This window comes from Sardina pilchardus, chromosome 19 (assembly GCF_963854185.1).
Source record: "Sardina pilchardus chromosome 19, fSarPil1.1, whole genome shotgun sequence".
Taxonomy (NCBI): domain Eukaryota; kingdom Metazoa; phylum Chordata; class Actinopteri; order Clupeiformes; family Clupeidae; genus Sardina; species Sardina pilchardus.
In genome coordinates this window covers 4,816,052-4,834,238 of record NC_085012.1, presented here as the reverse complement: position 1 = coordinate 4,834,238, position 18,187 = coordinate 4,816,052, and the positions used below count along the sequence as shown (strand labels likewise).

Genomic DNA, 18,187 nt, shown 5'->3' with positions numbered 1-18,187 from the left:
CGTATTCCATTTAGAACGACTTATTCTGATCTCCGACAAACGTCGGCGGCATTTCACTGTCAATGCGTGTCGTAGTTCTACATCTACTGGAGATCTTAATGTCTCAGATGTGATCGCGTTCCATTTACAACGACTTGTATTTTGATCTTACAAATGTCAGCGCTATCTGTCAAAACACATTTGAGTTCTGTATTTGCTGGAAATCTTAATGTCGAAAATGTAATATTGTGTACAGTAACGCAATGCAAAATCGATGTAATTAAGCTGCTCAGATGTTTTCCAGGCCTCTTGAAGACATATGTGTGCTGACAGAAGTAATATTTTCCAAACTGTACTGTATTTTCCAAAAACCCATCAAGCACACATGACTTTTCAACACATCTTGATTTGATTTTTTTTCTGTTCCCTCAGTTTGCTAACCCAGATTTCATGCAGCCCATTTCAGACGTGGTGGACGAGGTGATTCAGAACTGCCCCATAGATGTGCGGAGACCCCTGTACAAGGTAAAGCCCCCTGCTCACCCAGCTCTTTCTCAGCAGTTAATTAGTACTTTACAAACATAGGCTCTTCAGAAGTGTCGACCGTGAGATATCCAGTGTATAGCGAAAGCAATGAAAAGGACGTTTTTAACGCTGTCAGTGGGGTACGACTCTGTCAATAGTAAAAAGGTTTTATTCACTGTGGGCGTATGTGCCGTGCCTGTGACCACCCACTCATATCGTTCTATCATTCAACTTGCTCGTGTCTGTTTCAATAGAAGGTGCTGTAGGATCACTATGTGTGAATGCAGAGGCTGTGAGTTTCATGCTGATCCATTTGAGTTGGTGTACATCAAGTGAAAATGATTTTTTAAAAAAATGGTAGCAGTGTGAGGGCCTTCGGTGGTGTGTGGTGCTTATGTTCCTCTGTTGTGACATCTAATCTCCACCAGGGGTCATTGTTGAGCCATGGTTTTGGACTCAGCTGAGCCGAGCTGTACCCAGCGCTTACTGTGGCAGCTCAGTGCAGCATAGAAGCGTGTGAATAGAAGCCGCTCATATAATGCCAATGAATCATGCAACACATCTCGTTATCTGCTGCTAGCGCATACCGTTGACCTTGTGAAATCACAGAGAAATCGGAACCTCTGCTCTGCACCAGTCATGAGAGTGATGGAAAAAGTTGTCTATAGTTCTTTTGCGTTGAAGGAGTTAAGAAGTGCCTCTGAAGTGCAGAAATGTGAAACTTTGGTCATTCAGAGTAAAACGGTGGAATAGGAGGTGTTATACTCACTGACATCATTTATTTGCCACTGAAGACATGAGGCTCCACTGTGAGATAGATTATCCATCATATATCTGAATTATGTACATTTGATTTGCGCAGCTCCAATTATCATGCAGAGGCAACCTCACTCTCCCACCAGTATTCAGATTTATGCTGTACACTTGACCCTGGACCAATGGTCAAAGAGCTAAAAGCATGCAAAGCAGCGAACACTTTCGAAGAATACAAACTATCTTCGAGCAAAGGCTATATTGAGGCGTACCTTCAACATATTAATCACCAGCATTCGGCGTTTGCAAACACGAGGTAACCTTGCCCAAAGGCATGGAGTGCTATTGTGGTAAAACGTTATTGTGCATCTGAACGTTATTCATACATAGAGTCATGAAATCTTGACTGGCCTGTTCATTTACAGTACTGCTGGCTAAAAAAAGAGTTTTTTTATATTATAGTTCTTTAAACGATCAGTTGTTGACTTTGATGTGTCTGTACCAAACGGAGTCACTCATGAGTTGTTTAGCAAGAAGAGGTCGTTGTTGAGATAATTTCACAACCCCGTTGCTGCACCCTCTGTCCCTGCAGGTCTGACAGAAAGAGAAAGCTGATTTCACTGACCGCAGATTTAGTGGCTACATTTCTGCCGTTCACCATATGAAAATGATACCCTACAATTTGCATTTCAATTTCTTTTCTTTTCTCTCACTCTCCTCGCGCCTGTTCTCAGGAAGACAATTAGATCTCGGACGAAGGAGGCAAAGGAGGCTAGCTCATTTGTCTTATTACTGGTACAGAGGCACCAGGAACCGTTGTTGTGGTCATACATATCTGAATCCTTTGCATGGCCACCCTCCGTGGTCAATATTGTTCCCCTGTCAGCATGCTGTGGCCGTATCTGTTGACTGCTCAGCTATCCCCACTGGTCCCCAGCCTCTGGTTTATCTCAGCCGTTCTCAGCCACCCATTTCTCTCGCTATCTGTGCCCGTGAACGCTTGTAAAGTTTACTGCTCTGGAGGAGAAAACCACTCTAATCCTCCTGTTGTGAACTGACTTCAAAAAAACAAAAACTAAGGTATAGCGCTTCAGTCCCTACAGATAAATGCACTAGTGAGAAAGATTTCTACTTTGCAAGTCTGTCTGATATATACAGTATATATCCTTTACTCTCACTTCAGAATAAATAAATACATACATACAAACATATGAGTTAGTGAGAAAGATTTCTAGTTTGCAAGTCTGTCTGATATATATATATATCCTTTACTCTCACTTCAGAATAAATAAATACATACATACAAACATACCTACATTGTACTGTACATCTCTGTTGTCAGTGCCCCATCACTGCCAGTCTCCTCTGTATGAAATGAGCACCTCTCATCTGTAGAGAAATGCTCCAGCTGCATCCCCCAGCCTCCCTGTGATCGCTCCTGCTGACACCCATAATAAACCAATAGCTACCTGGGTGGATGGATGGATGGATGGATGGATGGGTGGGTGGGTGGATGGATGGATGGGTGGGTGGATGGATGGATGGATGGATGGATGGGTGGATGGATGGATGGATGGGTGGATGGATGGATGGATGGATGGGTGGATGGATGGATGGATGGATGGATGGATGGGTGGATGGATGGATGGATGGATGGACAGAGAGAGAGACAGAGATGTGGAGGAATGACATTGCATCACTCATGCTTCGTGCCAAAGATAGCTGTGTCCAGACTCCAGACGCATTATGTTTTTGGGTTGTCTGTCCGGCCTTGTGTCCGTCTGTCCGTCCTGATCTTGTTAACGCAATATCTCTTCAATGTGCCAAGGCACGTGCTCCACATTTGGTTGGGATATTCGGTTGGACTGGATGGATTGGAAATAATGAACTGATTAGATAATTGAGGTCAAAGGTCAAAGATCCAGGTTACGTTGATAATGAAAGTCCCATTCTTGTGAACGCTATATCTCAAGAACACCTTGAGCTACCAGCTTCAGATTAAGTATCAGTTTCCTTGGATCATTAAGATGAAGTGATTTGATTTTGGAGGTCAAAGGTCAAAGATGAAGGTCACTGTGACCACATGTACCGAAAGGTCCGTTTCTCGCGGACAAGATATCTCAAGAATGCCTTGAGGAATGCTCACTTGAACCAACAGGTCAACTGTCTAGATTCCTTTGAACTCTATTTCTATGTATTGCATGCATACAGATTACATACGTATATATATACACACACATGGCCTCGCCACACAAATGAATGTCAACCAGAATTCCTGGCTGTGTGGAGACATACCGCGGCAATGTGGTTATTCTAGATTTTTCTAGGAAATATCCCTCCCCAGACAGTGTCTCACCTCAGGCCAGTCTAAACAAGAGGATTTCTCCCTCACCAAGTTCGTTAACTAGGGATTGACCCGCTGACTGCGCTTTGATGACACAGGGATATGCACGAGATCCCTTGTTATCACAGAGCGATCGATGCCTCTCTCGGGTCACCCAAAGGGCCCCTCTGTTCCCCCAGCACAATCCCGTAATTACTCCAGTTGTCAGCAGAATGGTTTCTCTACGGAGCGGATATCAGCATATTCAGATGCAGTGGACGCTGAAGTTTCTCCAAGCAATACATCACGGATATGAACCTTTCCTGGCTGAAGCACAGGAGCAGAAAATGTCAAGTAAAAGACATGGATTTATTATTAGATTGTTGACTTTTGAAGGATTGATTCACTTTTGAGGCCATGCCACAAGTTGTTTTTCATTTCATCAGGTTGTCATTGGAGAGCTGCTGGTCTTTGTTGAGTTATTTGTAAAACACGGGCTTAGTGGAAGATAAGGGCGCGTCCTCTGTGCCTTTGTGTACTACCTCTGCTCTTCGGAGTTCTACAGCTGCCAATTCCATCAAATCTCTTTGAACTTTTAAGTATACACTTTCATGACTTCTGCAAAAGGAAACTTATGTTTTGTAGAGAAGAACCATCTGATAATGAAAAGGGTATTTTCAGTCATACATCTCACATCTCATGCAGTAACACATGCAAAAATCCTCTATACCTACTATCCACCCTCCAGGATCAATCAAATGTCTGTCTCCAAAACACGGAGGTAAAATTCAAGATACCAAGGAACATCAGTTTGTTTGGTTAGTAAACATTTGATGTCTCATAATTTAATCAGAATCTAACACTACAAGAGAATCAATTCAGTGGAATATATGTACATAGACAATGTAGCCTAAAAGTGAACTCTGCTTTGATGTCCTTTTGATGTCAAGGTTACACTCGCTCCTGTCCTGAGTTTGTCAGGATTGCATCAGGATATAGCTTTGCTCTATCATTCCGACGCATCCCAATCAAACCCAAATGTGTTGCTCTATTCATAAGTGTGGAATCCATTGGGTCGTATGACGTATTAATAGCATTTAGGTCAACTAACGGAGTAAATAGATAAAAATGACCAAATTAGTCGAGTCGAGTCAAGTCAAGTCATATCGTGCATTTTATACACAGAGGTCATCCAATGTGCTCTACTCTACATAAACAAAAGCAAACAGAAGCAAACAGTAGCAAATAAAAAGCATAGATGGACAATAGTCAAAGAATAGTTTAAAAAGTAAAGATCATTCTGGATGTTGAGTTATAGTATTTGAGAGGATATGTTGACTTTATTAACTGCTCAATGGTTGAAAATAGTACACAAATGTTATTTGTGCGTTTACTGATGATATTAGAGATGCATATTTTAGAGTTATACAGTATGTGTGGAGCACCTCGTTATGGATTTCTGATGTTTGTATTTTCGCCATTGCCTTTCGATTTTCCTACACTCTCTTTTTAGGATGTTAACCGTTGGATATTTCTTCCGTCCTTTCTGTTTGTCCTTACTATCTTTTAATGGAACAATGTCATCCATAATGTTTGCCATTTTTTAATTAAAATGATCCTATAATGATCTACTGAATATGACAGTTGACTTAGATAGATAACTAAATAGATAGATAGATAGATAGATAGATAGATAGATACTTTATTGATCCCCAGGGGGAAATTCACTTGACATCTTGCTGAAGAGAGCACTTGTGTGATAAGGCCAGGTCCTTAACAGTTGTAGAAACATTGAGACCCTTTTTGATAATAAGGTTGAGGGTATGGCCAATAAAGTGTGTTGGCCCCTGTGTATGCTGTTTTAAGAAGAAAGTATCCAGCAATGCAATTCCAATTAATGTTCTCAGGATTAAACACATGCTAGTTTAGATCCTCTGATACAATAAGACAGTCAAACTCTATGCAAATGGCTGACATCAGTTCATCTACAGTATCTCTTCAAGAAGTACTTAAAGGGATATTCCGCCATTTTTGGAAATACGCTCATTTTCCACCTCCCCTCGAGCAAAACAATCGATATTTACCTTGTTCCCGTTCATCCAGCCATTCTGTGAGTCTGGCGATACAACTTTTAGCTCCAGCCTAGCATAGATCATTGAATCGGATTAGACCATTAGCTTCTCGCCTGCTAGCTTCATGTTTAAAAGTGACTAAGATTTCTGGTAATTTTCCCATTTAAAACGTGTCTCCTCTCAAGTTAGAAAGTGCAATAAGACCAACTGAAAATGAAACCTGGCGTTTTTCTAGGCTGATTTGACATGGAACTACACTCTCATCTGGCGTAATAATCAAGGCAACTTGCAACCTACTGGCACTACTACTGCTTGTTGTCTATGGGGACTATTTTCAGATGCTGCGTACGATATCACTGCGCCTTCAGTACGTTTGCAAGTTGCCTTGATTATTACGCCAGATGAGAGTGTAGTTCCATGTCAAATCAGCCTAGAAAAACGCCAGGTTTCATTTTCAGTTGGTCTTATTGCACTTTCTAACTTGAGAGGAGACACGTTTTAAATGGGAAAATTACCAGAAATCTTAGTCACTTTTAAACATGAAGCTAGCAGGCGAGAAGCTAATGGTCTAATCCGATTCAATGATCTATGCTAGGCTGAAGCTAAAAGTTGTATCGCCAGACTCACAGAATGGCTGGATGAACGGGAACAAGGTAAATATCGATTGTTTTGCTCGAGGGGAGGTGGAAAATGAGCGTATTTCCAAAAATGGCGGAATATCCCTTTAAGCTGAATGTTTTGGAGGCCTGTAAATAGTCAGTAATGACGTAATGCTGAATGTTTTGGAGGCCTGTAACTAGTCAGTAATGAGGAGAAGACGTAATATGTGACTGATTGAAAATACTTTTTTTTTAAAGTATATTTTTGGGCTTTTTGCCTTTATTAGTACAGGACAGTGAAGTGGTAGACAGGAAACAAGTGGGAGAGAGAAATGGGGTGGGATCGGGGTATGACCGCAGGCTGGATTTGAACCTGGGTCCCCGTGGGCATTCGGACCCGTAATTGGTACGGGTGCTGTAGCCTGCTGCGCCACAGCGCTCGTAGCCTGCTGTGCCACAGCGCCCCCCTTGAAAATACTTTTTGAAAATACTTTTTGAATATCGTGGCTATCCCCTTGCCTCTTCTATGTGCTCTGGTAAAACTCAAGAAAACTAAATTTGGGGGAGCTGATTCAATGAGGGTAGCACTGTTTGCTTGATCTAACCATGTCTCAGTTAAAAATTAAAAAAAATCAAGGTTGTGTGTGCAGAGCAGATCATTAATTAATTAAGAAAGACTTGTTTGAAATAGATCTGACATTTAGAAGTGCTAGTGTTACTGTTAGTGCTGGGGCATGAACAGCCTAACGTCTGAGTTGAAGATTGAAGTTTAATGCAGGGGAAGGCTGCTCTTCATATTTCACAGTAATCCTGCATACACTCTATATTGCCAAAAGTACACACACACACACACACACACACACACACACACACACACACATACAGTACACTATATTGCCAAAAGTATTGACTCGCTTGCCTTGATTCGCATATACAGTGAGGAGCACATGTATTTGATACCATGCTAAAACAGGAATATAAAATCATCATTTGACAATTGATCTTAATGCCTTAATTAAAAAAAAATATAGTAAAAATCAAACCGCCAAGGACACCAATTTTCTTTGTGATTGAAGAATGTATCGTAAATAGATAAATGTTTTCCTTAAATGCTAGGGGAAGGAATTATTTGACCCCCTATGTAACCCTATGGGAATTTAACACATAGGGTTAACATAGGGGCAGGCAGATTTTTATTTTTAAAGGCCAGCTATTTCATGGATCTAGGATATTATGCATCCCCATAAATTTCCCTTGGCCTTTGGAATTAAAATAGCCCCACATCATCACATATCCTTGACCATAGCTAGAGATTGGCATGGTGCTTTTTCCAGTTGGCCTATTAGCCTGTTGATTTGCATTGAGCTCAATGAGCATCAAACAGGCTAATAGGCCTACTGGAAAAAGCACCATGCCAATCTTTAGCTATGGTGAAAGGTATGTAATGATGTGGGGCTATTTTAATTCCAACGGCCAAGGGAACTTTATCAGGATGCATAATATCCTGAATCCATGAAATAGCTGGCCTTAAAAAATAAAAATCTGCCTGCCCCTATGTTAACCCTATGTGTTAAATTCCCATAGGGTTACATTGGGGGTCAAATACTTCCTTCCCCCTAGCATTCAGGAAGAACATTTATTTCTTTACGAAACATTCTTCAATCACAAAGAAAATTGGGGTGCTTAGCGGTTTTATTTTTACTATTTTTTTTAATTAAGACATTAAGATCAATTGTCAATTGATGATTTTATATTCCTCTTTTTAGGCAACTTTAGCATGGTATCAAATAAATTTTCTCCTCACTGTAAACTTAATTCTAAATGCGCATGATTCGCATATAAACTTAATTCTAAATGCGATTCTGGAAGAATGGTCAAAGATTCCCATAAACACACTCCTAAACATAGTGGAAAGCCCTCCCAGAAGAGTTGAAGCTGTGATAGCTGCAAAGGGTGGACCAACGTCATAGTAAACCCTATGGATTAAGAATGGGACGTCACGTAAGTGTGTGTGTGTGTGTGTGTGTGTGTGTGTGTGTGTGTGTGTGTGTGGCAATATAGTGTGTGCGTGTGTGTGTGTATACTTTTGGCAATATAGTGTATCTCCTTCCATGTCATGTGTAGATCAATAGAATGTGCTGATGTTCTGTGCTCTTGTGTATGTGCGTTCTGTGTTCTATGTGCAGAACATTGTTCTCTCAGGAGGTTCCACCATGTTCCGTGACTTTGGCCGGCGTCTCCAGCGAGACCTGAAGCGCACGGTGGACGCCCGTCTGCGCCTGAGCGAGCAACTCAGTGGAGGGAGGCTAAAGGTCAGAGGTCATCCTGCTCTGCATGATTGGGGTCAAAGGTTAAAGGTGCAGGGTCAGAGTGGACAAAACAGTGCCGTAATTTCCCAGCTATTAGCCGTGGCTAATACATTGATTTTGCAACATTTCTTCAGCTATGAGGTTAATACACGAGGGCAGTTAATATGGTATTAAAGGGTCACTGCACCCTAAAATAGGTTTTTTGAGCTGTTGATTGATTGAAAATACTCATAAGTGGTGAACTGTACTATTACCAGGGTTAATATTGACAAAAATCGTGTTTCTCGACAAAAGTAACATTTCGTCTGACTTTGCATTGGAGATATTGCTCTCTCGCGCATACTACCGTTTGAAAACATGCCATGGCATGTTGGTCCAAAATACTATTGGAATGCTGACGTTTCCCTGCACTTCTAGTCCGACACTACGTCACCGGGTCGTTACAAATTAGGACTGAAACGCCCCAACACCTGCTGCCCTGATTAGCCTACCTGTGATAAACCATGTCTGCAGCATTCATTCCCAGATTGACACGAAATCACCATGGTTGATTGGTTGCAGCAGTGCTGCACTCTCTCTCCAAATTTCAGAACGTCTCGCCCATTTTCAAAGCCGTTTTCAGAAATGTGAAGTGGGTGGAGTTATGGGGTGAAGTGACTCTTTAATGTGTGTGTGCATGACCGTTTTGAATGAGTCAGATTAAAATAGCCAGGTAGACGGATTGGCACTGGCCAATGAAGCAATAAGGCCTGAGAGGCCGTAGTTTAAACTGATTTCAGAACAGCTAAGGGGCGTTGTTTTGGCACAATGTGCAAGCTGTCGTCATTACATTATACATAACAAAACAAGGACATTTCTTGTAATCTACCTGGTCATTTTCTAATAACTGTACTTTAAATGATATGGTAATTGTAGGATTAAAGTAACCTTGAGGACTAAACACACACACACACACACAGATACACTATCATACACACACGCACACACACACACACAAGCACACAGACACACAGACACACACACACACACACACACACACACACACACACACACACACACACACACACACACACACACACGCACACACACACACGCACACACTCACTCATGCATGCCAAAATAGTAGTTACTATCCAGAGGAGGGCATGGCTGTCTGCTGGCTTTACCCAGATTTCTGACAGAAGGGAAACTAATGAGATTGGTTTAGATAGGGCACTGATCCTGCAAACGTGTGTGTGTGTGTGTGTGTGTGTGTGTGTGTGTGTGTGTGTGTGTGTGTGTGTGTGTGTGTGTGTGTGTGTACGTGTGTACGTGTGTACGTGTTTGTGTGTGGCTGTGTGTGTGTGTGTGTGTGTGTACGTGTGTACGTGTTTGTGTGTGGCTGTGTGTGTGTGTGTGTGTGTGTGTGTGTGTGTGTGTGTGTGTGTCCAATCACAAGTATTTGTGCTTTTCAGTGGCTGTTGTTTTTCTCAAGTCTTGCTGGGACGCTGCAGGCGGTGGTCAGCTGACCCTACGGGGCCACACTGACGCAGACCTGTGGGGGGAGTGAGAGGTGCTGTTTACTGACTTTTCCTCTCCTCTTCTGTTCTGTTTTCTTCTCCTCTCTTCTTCTCCTCTTCTCTTTTCCTCTCCTCTTCTGTTTTCTTCTCCTCTCCTCTTCTCCTCTTCTCTTTTCCTCTCCTCTTCTCTTTTCTTCTCCTCTCTTCTTCTCCTCTTCTCTTTTCCTCTCCTCTTCTCTTTTCTTTTCCTCTCTTCTTCTCCTCTTCTCTTTTCCTCTTCTCTTTTCTTTTCTTCTCCTCTCTTCTTCTCCTCTTCTCTTTTCCTCTCCTCTTCTCTTTTCTTTTCCTCTCTTCTTCTCCTCTTCTCTTTTCCTCTTCTCTTTTCTTTTCTTCTCATCTCTTCTTCTCCTCTTCTCTTTTCCTCTCCTCTTCTGTTTTCTTCTCCTCTCTTCTTCTCCTCTTCTCTTTTCCTCTCCTCTTCTCTTTTCTTCTCCTCTCTTCTTCTCCTCTTCTCTTTTCCTCGCCTCTTCTGTTTTCTTCTCCTCTCTTCTTCTCCTCTTCTCTTTTCTTTTCTTCTCCTCTCTTCTTCTCCTCTTCTCTTTTCCTCTCCTCTTCTGTTTTCTTCTCCTCTCTTCTTCTCCTCTTCTCTTTTCCTCTCCTCTTCTCTTTTCTTCTCCTCCCTAGCCCAAGCCGTTAGAGGTGCAGGTCATCACCCATCACATGCAGAGATACGCCGTGTGGTTCGGAGGATCCATGCTAGCCTCAACGGTAGGCAACGCTAATACAGACGTACAGTACATGCTCTCTCCTTAATGGCAGGAGACAGGGAAATTGACTTTTCAGTGAAACTAGCTTCATTTTGGATAAGCCCGAAGGCATCCAATATATTTGTTGATGCAGTTTTGATGAATTTGGAATAAGATGTGTATGTATTCTGCAGATTAGCTCCAATTAAATTTAAAAATAATAAATCAAGCACTTGATACCTCTTGCTGAATGTGTGCTAATATTCGAGAGTAGTGTGGAGTCTTGTCAACACGTTATTTGTTTGTAAATAGAGAAATGTATTACGGGGGTTGATGCAGATTTCTCAGTCAGATGTACTCTTGACTTGACTGCTCTGTACTCAGTCAGATGTACTCTTGACTTGACTGCTATGATTGATTGGAAAGACACATCTTTTTAGAAAAGCCTTTAACAAAGATACTTTTATCTGCGTTTACATGCTGGTTTTAGTTTAATTTTATATGCTAGTTTTTAGCTTGTCTTTATATGTTGGTTTTAGCTTAATTTTATATGCTAGTTTTAAATTCTTCTATGGTATTTTTATCCTTTTTTTGGTGTGTGTGTGTGTTTGTGCATTGTAGCACTTTGAGGCCATTGACTTGGTGTAAAGTGCAATATAAATCAAATGTATTATTGCTCTTCCTTATGATATACAGCCGGAGTTTTTCCAAGTGTGCCACTCCAAGAAGGACTACGAGGAGCACGGCCCCAGCATCTGCCGCCACAACCCCGTCTTCGGCATCATGTCCTAATGCTGGACACGCCGCCGGACCCGCACCGGACCCGCACCGGACCCGCACCGGACCCGCACCCTTCTGCCGCCCGCACTCGAGACCTGCATCCTGTCACCCGCGCTGTTCTTATCTTCGAGAGTCTCAAACGCTCCAGAGTGAAAGCCGCACACTTTCTATATGCCACTGTGGAGCGAGAAAGAGTTTCAAAGCTTCGAACAGGCGCCGGGTGATTTGTTGGATTCAGACCCAGAGTGTTTGCGGAAAGGGGAGAGGAAGCACACACACACACTGAATGTTCAATGTTCCAAATGCAACATCAAAGGCAGAGAAGAAGTACGGAAACAAAAACACAACAAAACACACTTAAAAAAAAAAACCTTGCGACAAATGAAATAGAAAGTACTTCAGGTGAAGCCATACAATGATGACTGTTTTCTTGCATCGAATTAGTTTCTGTGTTATGTTCCCCAGCATAAAGGTTAGCTCCAGATCCCAATCTGCACGAGATTGTATTGGAAGGCACCCTAAGCTTGAAGTGTAGCACTATCAGATGTACGAATGAATAGAATGTAATGCTTTGAAACTGTACATACAAGAAATAGAGACATATATAGATATATATTGTATGGCAAATTATCTTCAGATTAGTTTATATTTGTATTAAAAGCAAATAGTTTATCAGAACTCGGGTGGGGAGATGGGTACACTTGAAACAGAGTATATTCACAACAGAGAATCGATGTATAGTGTGAGTAAGTTCAATTCTATTTATTAAATTATTTTTATCCGGCATATTTCAAAGAGAAAAGATTGACTTTAACTTGTATGTAGAGTATATATCGCCCATTCGTTTGACTTCTTTTACTTTGTTTGAATGGTAGAGAAATATTACAACTCCTGGAGTTGTAGAGCTTGATTTTGCCCGTGACTGAAATGACGGCTGCCGAGGGAAATAAAGTCTCTTCTCAACTGCAGCTCAGCTCTCGCATTGATTCCCTTTGTCACCTTCTGATGTGGAAACTGCAGCTATAAGAGACGTCGTCCTTCTCTTGCCCTTCATCCACTTCCTTTCACTAGTGGAGAACTTACAGTAGTGCAACCTTGACTTGCTTTACTGTATGTCAATGCTGCCAGCGCTTCTTATTTGAATTCTCTCTCTTGCAGTCCCGGCGGCACACACACATACTGTACACATACACACACACACACACGCACTTCCTTTCTTTCTGTCTCTTTTTCCCCCTCTTTCTTTCCCTTTTCCACACACACACACACACACACACACACACATACACACACACACACACTCACACACACACACTCTCTCTCTCCGTCTACCGACGGCTAAAAGTGAAATCTGATGTTCTCGCTATGCTATCTCCTCCTCCCTGTGCAGCAGCTTGGCCTCAGACACAGAGGCTGTGATGGCATGGCACACACACACACACACACACACACACACACACACACACACACACACACACACACACACACACACACACATACACATACACATACACACACACACACACACACACCTTGGCCTCATACACAGAGGCTGTGATGGCATGGCACACACACACACACACACACACACACACACACATACACACACACACACACACACACACCTTGGCCTCAGACACAGAGGCTGTGATGGCATGGCACACACACACACACACACACACACACACACACACACATACACACACACACACACACACACACCTTGGCCTCATACACAGAGGCTGTGATGGCATGGCACACACACACACACACACACACACACACCTTGGCCTCATACACAGAGGCTGTGATGGCATGGCACACACACACACACACACACACACACACCTTGGCCTCATACACAGAGGCTGTGATGGCATGGCACACACACACACACACACACACACACACACACACACACACACACACACACACACACACACACCTTGGCCTCATACACAGCGGTTGTGATGGCATGGTGGAGTGTTGCTGGGCTAAAGCCCCGAGTCCAGCGTCCCATCCGGCCTCTCGGAGAACACTCACTCACTCTGCTCTCAGCCCTCTCCTCTCCGCGGCCCTCTCTACGCACCGTAATCCCAGCCTGCCGCACGCCCGCCACGCTCCCCGCACCCCCTGCTCCCTGCTCTCCACTCCCCGCTCCCCGCTCCCTGCTCTCCACTCCCCGCTCCCTGCTCTCCACTCTCCGCGCCCTGCTCCCCGCTCCCTGCGCTCTCCTCCGCAGCTTTGATGGGGATCACACCCCCGGGAGAGCCTGCAGGAGTGCTTATCTGTTATCACCCCGTCCTGTCCTCCGTTACCCCCCCTCCTCCCCCCTTTACCCTCGCCCCACGCTAAGCCCCCCCCTCAGGTTTCAATATCATAAGTAAGAGGGTTCGCATCCAGCATATTGTGCGTTTTTCTTTTTTTTTTTTTTTTTCAGCTCACTGTATAATGTGTGACTGCAAACGTCTGTGCACGCTACAGTTGCTTCTTGTCTCTGGCTTTAATTAGATTTCTTCCATCGTTGGCAATTGAGCGTATTGCCGAGGCTTTCACTCACTCCGTAATGTGTAGGTGTCCCGGAATTATCTCTCACCGGAAGCCTGGCTCGCCTTAATGATCATGATCTTGGATATTTCGTGTGAATATTTCTCGGCATTAATTTGGCAGCTCTCTGACTTAGTTGGCCCCCGTGTGCCATAAAGCGCTGAGAGGAATGACACATGCAGCTGAGACAAAATCAATGTGTTTCTTTTTAAATAGCAAAGCCTGCGCTCCGCATGTTAGCTCCAATAGGAGAAGCACGATAGATGGAAAAGGCATCTTTTTGGAATGGAGATTACATTAGTTAGTTCAGCGTGCCAACAGACGTGTTTGGAGACATACTGTGAAGTAAACAATGCTGTTTCCATCTTTGATATCTCTTAAGATCATATCCCCATGGATTTATTTTGATGGTAAATTTGACCATGATTCCTGTTTGTTATACTTTTCCACACTTTCTCTTTCAGTCAAATGAGATTAACTGTGACAATTGTTTTTTTTGCAAAATCTCACGCTGGTCTAGCTGTGTACGTCTCAGAACTGTCTGAGCTCGGGTAAAGAGATTCATAGACGTATAAGGCTCTGAAAAAAAGTCCCAGCATTTTAGATAAAAAAGAAACACCTACTACCCAAAATATCTCCCGCTGCTTAAAAATAGCCTGCAGAGAAAAAAGCCAGACATCACTGTGAGACAAACAAAAACATCTCTAAATATCTTGTAAAATATGTAAATGTCTAGAAGGAGCGTCTATACTTTGTGCTACTTGTTATTTGCCACTATATGAACATTTTAGAATCTGAAGGCTGAATCTGTGAGATCAGTATGTGTCTCAGGACATGGATCGGCATGTTCATCTTCATTCTTGATGCATCACAGCATCACATCGCAGCGCAGCATTTCAGAACACATGCAACACGACAGCATCCACGGGAGAACATTGTTACTGTGTGCTTGCATCATGCTGGCTTAATCTGATCTGATCAAGGCCCAGCTATGGCACAGGGTTTTTTAGAAAGTGTCTTTTTTTGTGGTGAAATACTTCCCCCTCCTCTCATCTGGGACAGGTAGTCTTCTCCCAGCGCCTCCTTTGCTCTCCCCATGAGTTCTGAGGAACATGTCAGCTCAGGGGTGGGGTTGGGCGGAGGGGGCGGATGGGGGGTGGGGGTCTTCTTCTGACATCGCAGCTTCTGTCTTTGGAGAAGAGAGAGATAACTGACCACCCGCTAGGAGAGTCCCATTCACATTCAGAGCTGCCAAGGCCGTGGCACCCCACCTTTGATCTCCACAGGTAGTCAGGATATGCCAGGAGGTTGTCAGGATATGCTGTAGATACGGTTTAAGGCCACATGAAAAGCTAATCGTTTTTATAAAGACAAAAAGTACTGTTGTTCGTGACTCTTAACAGAAATAGTCATAGGACCCATATCCTTAGGCACTGATATAGGCATGAAAAGCCCAGATATAGAAAGGGTTCTGTTTGCTATGGCAGACAGACAGACACACACACACACACACACACATTGCCCTGAGGATACAGATTTCAGATGTCCGTTTATCAGTCTTGAGTACTTTGCTCCAGGCTTCCACAACCTTCTGTGACCTTTAAACCGTTTGAGTCGCCGTCTTGTTAGGAGCCCTCTGAATGGGCTCTCTGGTCAAATGACCCTTTAGCAGTCCTCAGGACAGGTCACTACAGCAGCACAACAGGTCACAGCATCATCTCCATAGCTCCTCAAGCCAAGGTGTTTTAGCATTCATTAGAGTGCCTGTTTGGGTACTGTAGGTTGTATGTTCTTTTTCTTCCCCCAACTTTCTTTAACTGTCCTCCTTTCCTCTGTTTTTAAGTCTCAGCGTCTCTCTCTTTCTCTCTCAAATTCAAATTCAAATTCAAAGGGTGCTTTATTAGCATGACTGTTTGTTACAGCGTTGCCAAAGCTACAGTAGTGATACAAATAACATCAATATCACAAAGAAAATAAAATATAAGTGCATTATGCAATGTATACACATATGAGTGCAAAATAAACAGTAGTGGAAATAAGTGTATGTATGTGCGTGCCTGTGTGTGTGTCTCTCTCTCTCTCTCTCTCTCTCTCTGTCTCTCTCTCTCTCTTTAATATTTCCTCACTTAATGCAAACATAGATGGTCCTCTGAGAGCCGTCGCTAAAGGGAATGTCTTGCTGAGTGTCACCTCCGGGCTGCAAGGAGCTTGTATCTAATTATCTTATAATCTCGCCTCACAAACACACCACACCACCACACACAACCCTGAGCCCAGACACAGAGAGACAGACAAACGAAGGCTGGAGGAATTTACATAGCTGGAGACGAGATCGGAATTATGCATGTTTTGGCTCGTCAAATGGGGGATTTTTTTGGAGTTTTGGAGAAATATGACAGAATAAATGAATAACTTCATGGGTGCAGCGGAAAAGGACGTTTCCTGGGTGCAAGTCATGTGGTGTACTGTACGTGAGTTTTGGCATTTTCCATCTAAGCCACAGAATTATCTAGTTGGGAAGCTGTGTGTAAGCTCTATGATGAAAAAAATCCAAGGGGTACCAGATGGCTTAGTTCCTCTGCTCAACAAGGTTTTCTTCTCTGAGGGAGAAAATCTAACTCCCAAAATCCTTTTTCTCCCCATCTCTGACCTTGTGGTTGTAGACTGACAGCTTCTTATCAGAAACACACTCATGCCAGTTTTCAGAGATGGGGTACATCTTGTTCATCTTATGAAAAGAGTGAAGACTACCTTGCGGATAGAGCGAATGGGCAGGAAGATAGAGGCGAAGAAAGTGAGAAATGCTCAACTAAAACTGGAGAGCTGAAAAAAAGGAGAAGACAGTTCCTATAAGGCAGTTTCTTGTAATACATATAAACTGAACAACTTTGTTGGTCTACTGGTCAAAATTCTCTGGTGGCCCAAAAATCTTATTTCAGTACTTTTCAGTTGTAAAGATTCAAACTATTAGAGAGCCATACATGCTGCTACACTACAGTCAGCCCTGCCAAGTGCACTCAATTTGTTGGTAGTGCCATTAATTGAAACAGGGCTGTAATTAAGCCCAGTTAAATACGATGAGTGTGAGATGTGATGATGGACGTGATCGATTCAGGGCCTCAGTGGGACGTGTCAGAGTTGGCCTGGAGCCCGCTGCTCACATCTTAACGATTTAAAGAGCGCCGTTTAGAGCTGCGCAGGCCAAGGTCGGATACGCTCACAGCGCTGTGAGGGGAGGATGACTGTTTACACTGAGGCGTTTTCCACTGAGATGCTCATTAAGTGTAGCTGGGGGCCTACAAAACAAGCGAGAAAGAAAAACACTTATTATTATGTTTATTAAAAGACATACTGTACATAGGGTATTTTATGGACACCTTTTCTCTGTTTCTTTGGACATATTTTCCCTCAGATAACAAAAGAGTGTTAACATTGCCACAGGGTTGACATGAGAAAGGTTTCACTGCTAGACACCACTAAAGAGTTCCAACACTAACTCTCACAATACCCTTCAAGTGCAAGGTCTCTCTGATTATGAATAGATTATGGATTCAATGTGAAATCCATTAGTGAAAAAAACAATTCATGTTATCATATTCTGTTATCATAAAGTATCATGTATATTATACATGTATGATCAAATATGAAATAGTGATTCAGGAATACATTTGATTTTATTGTGGTATACTGTAGCAGCAAAAATTGATTCACACTGTGCTTTGCTTTAATGTACAGTTGGTAAAATTGTTGCATTGCATATTTTAGGAGTTAGACTTACCTTAGTGCAAAAAAGAGAAGCGAGACCACGAGTAAATGTGAGATGTGTCTCGTTGAGTGAGTGAGTGAGTGAGTGAGTGAGTGAGTGAGTTGCAAGTGATTTGAATTCCCAAAACCAAACGTTTTTCACTTGCTATCCCACCAAGGCCACAGATCACACCCACCCAAAGCTGATCAGTCTGATTCAATGTTTGCAGAAAATACTTCCAATTTTCTGCAAAGATTCGTGATTTGTATGTGAATCGCAACCCACTTTTGCTTCAACAGCATGAGGGCTG

General features: G+C 42.9%; 1 protein-coding gene across 1 annotated transcript in view; it reads left to right on the top strand.

Moving 5' to 3' along the window:
* actr3b (actin related protein 3B) overlaps positions 1-12,553 on the top strand; it is a 23,679-nt gene extending 11,126 nt beyond the window's left edge. Inside the window, exons 10-13 of the mRNA XM_062520943.1 lie at positions 412-504; positions 8,438-8,563; positions 10,744-10,827; positions 11,502-12,553. Coding sequence (XP_062376927.1) covers positions 412-504; positions 8,438-8,563; positions 10,744-10,827; positions 11,502-11,597 — 399 coding nt within the window. The 3' untranslated portion in view covers positions 11,598-12,553. The remainder of the gene's footprint in view (positions 1-411; positions 505-8,437; positions 8,564-10,743; positions 10,828-11,501) is intronic.
* Positions 12,554-18,187: the final 5,634 nt, after the last annotated feature.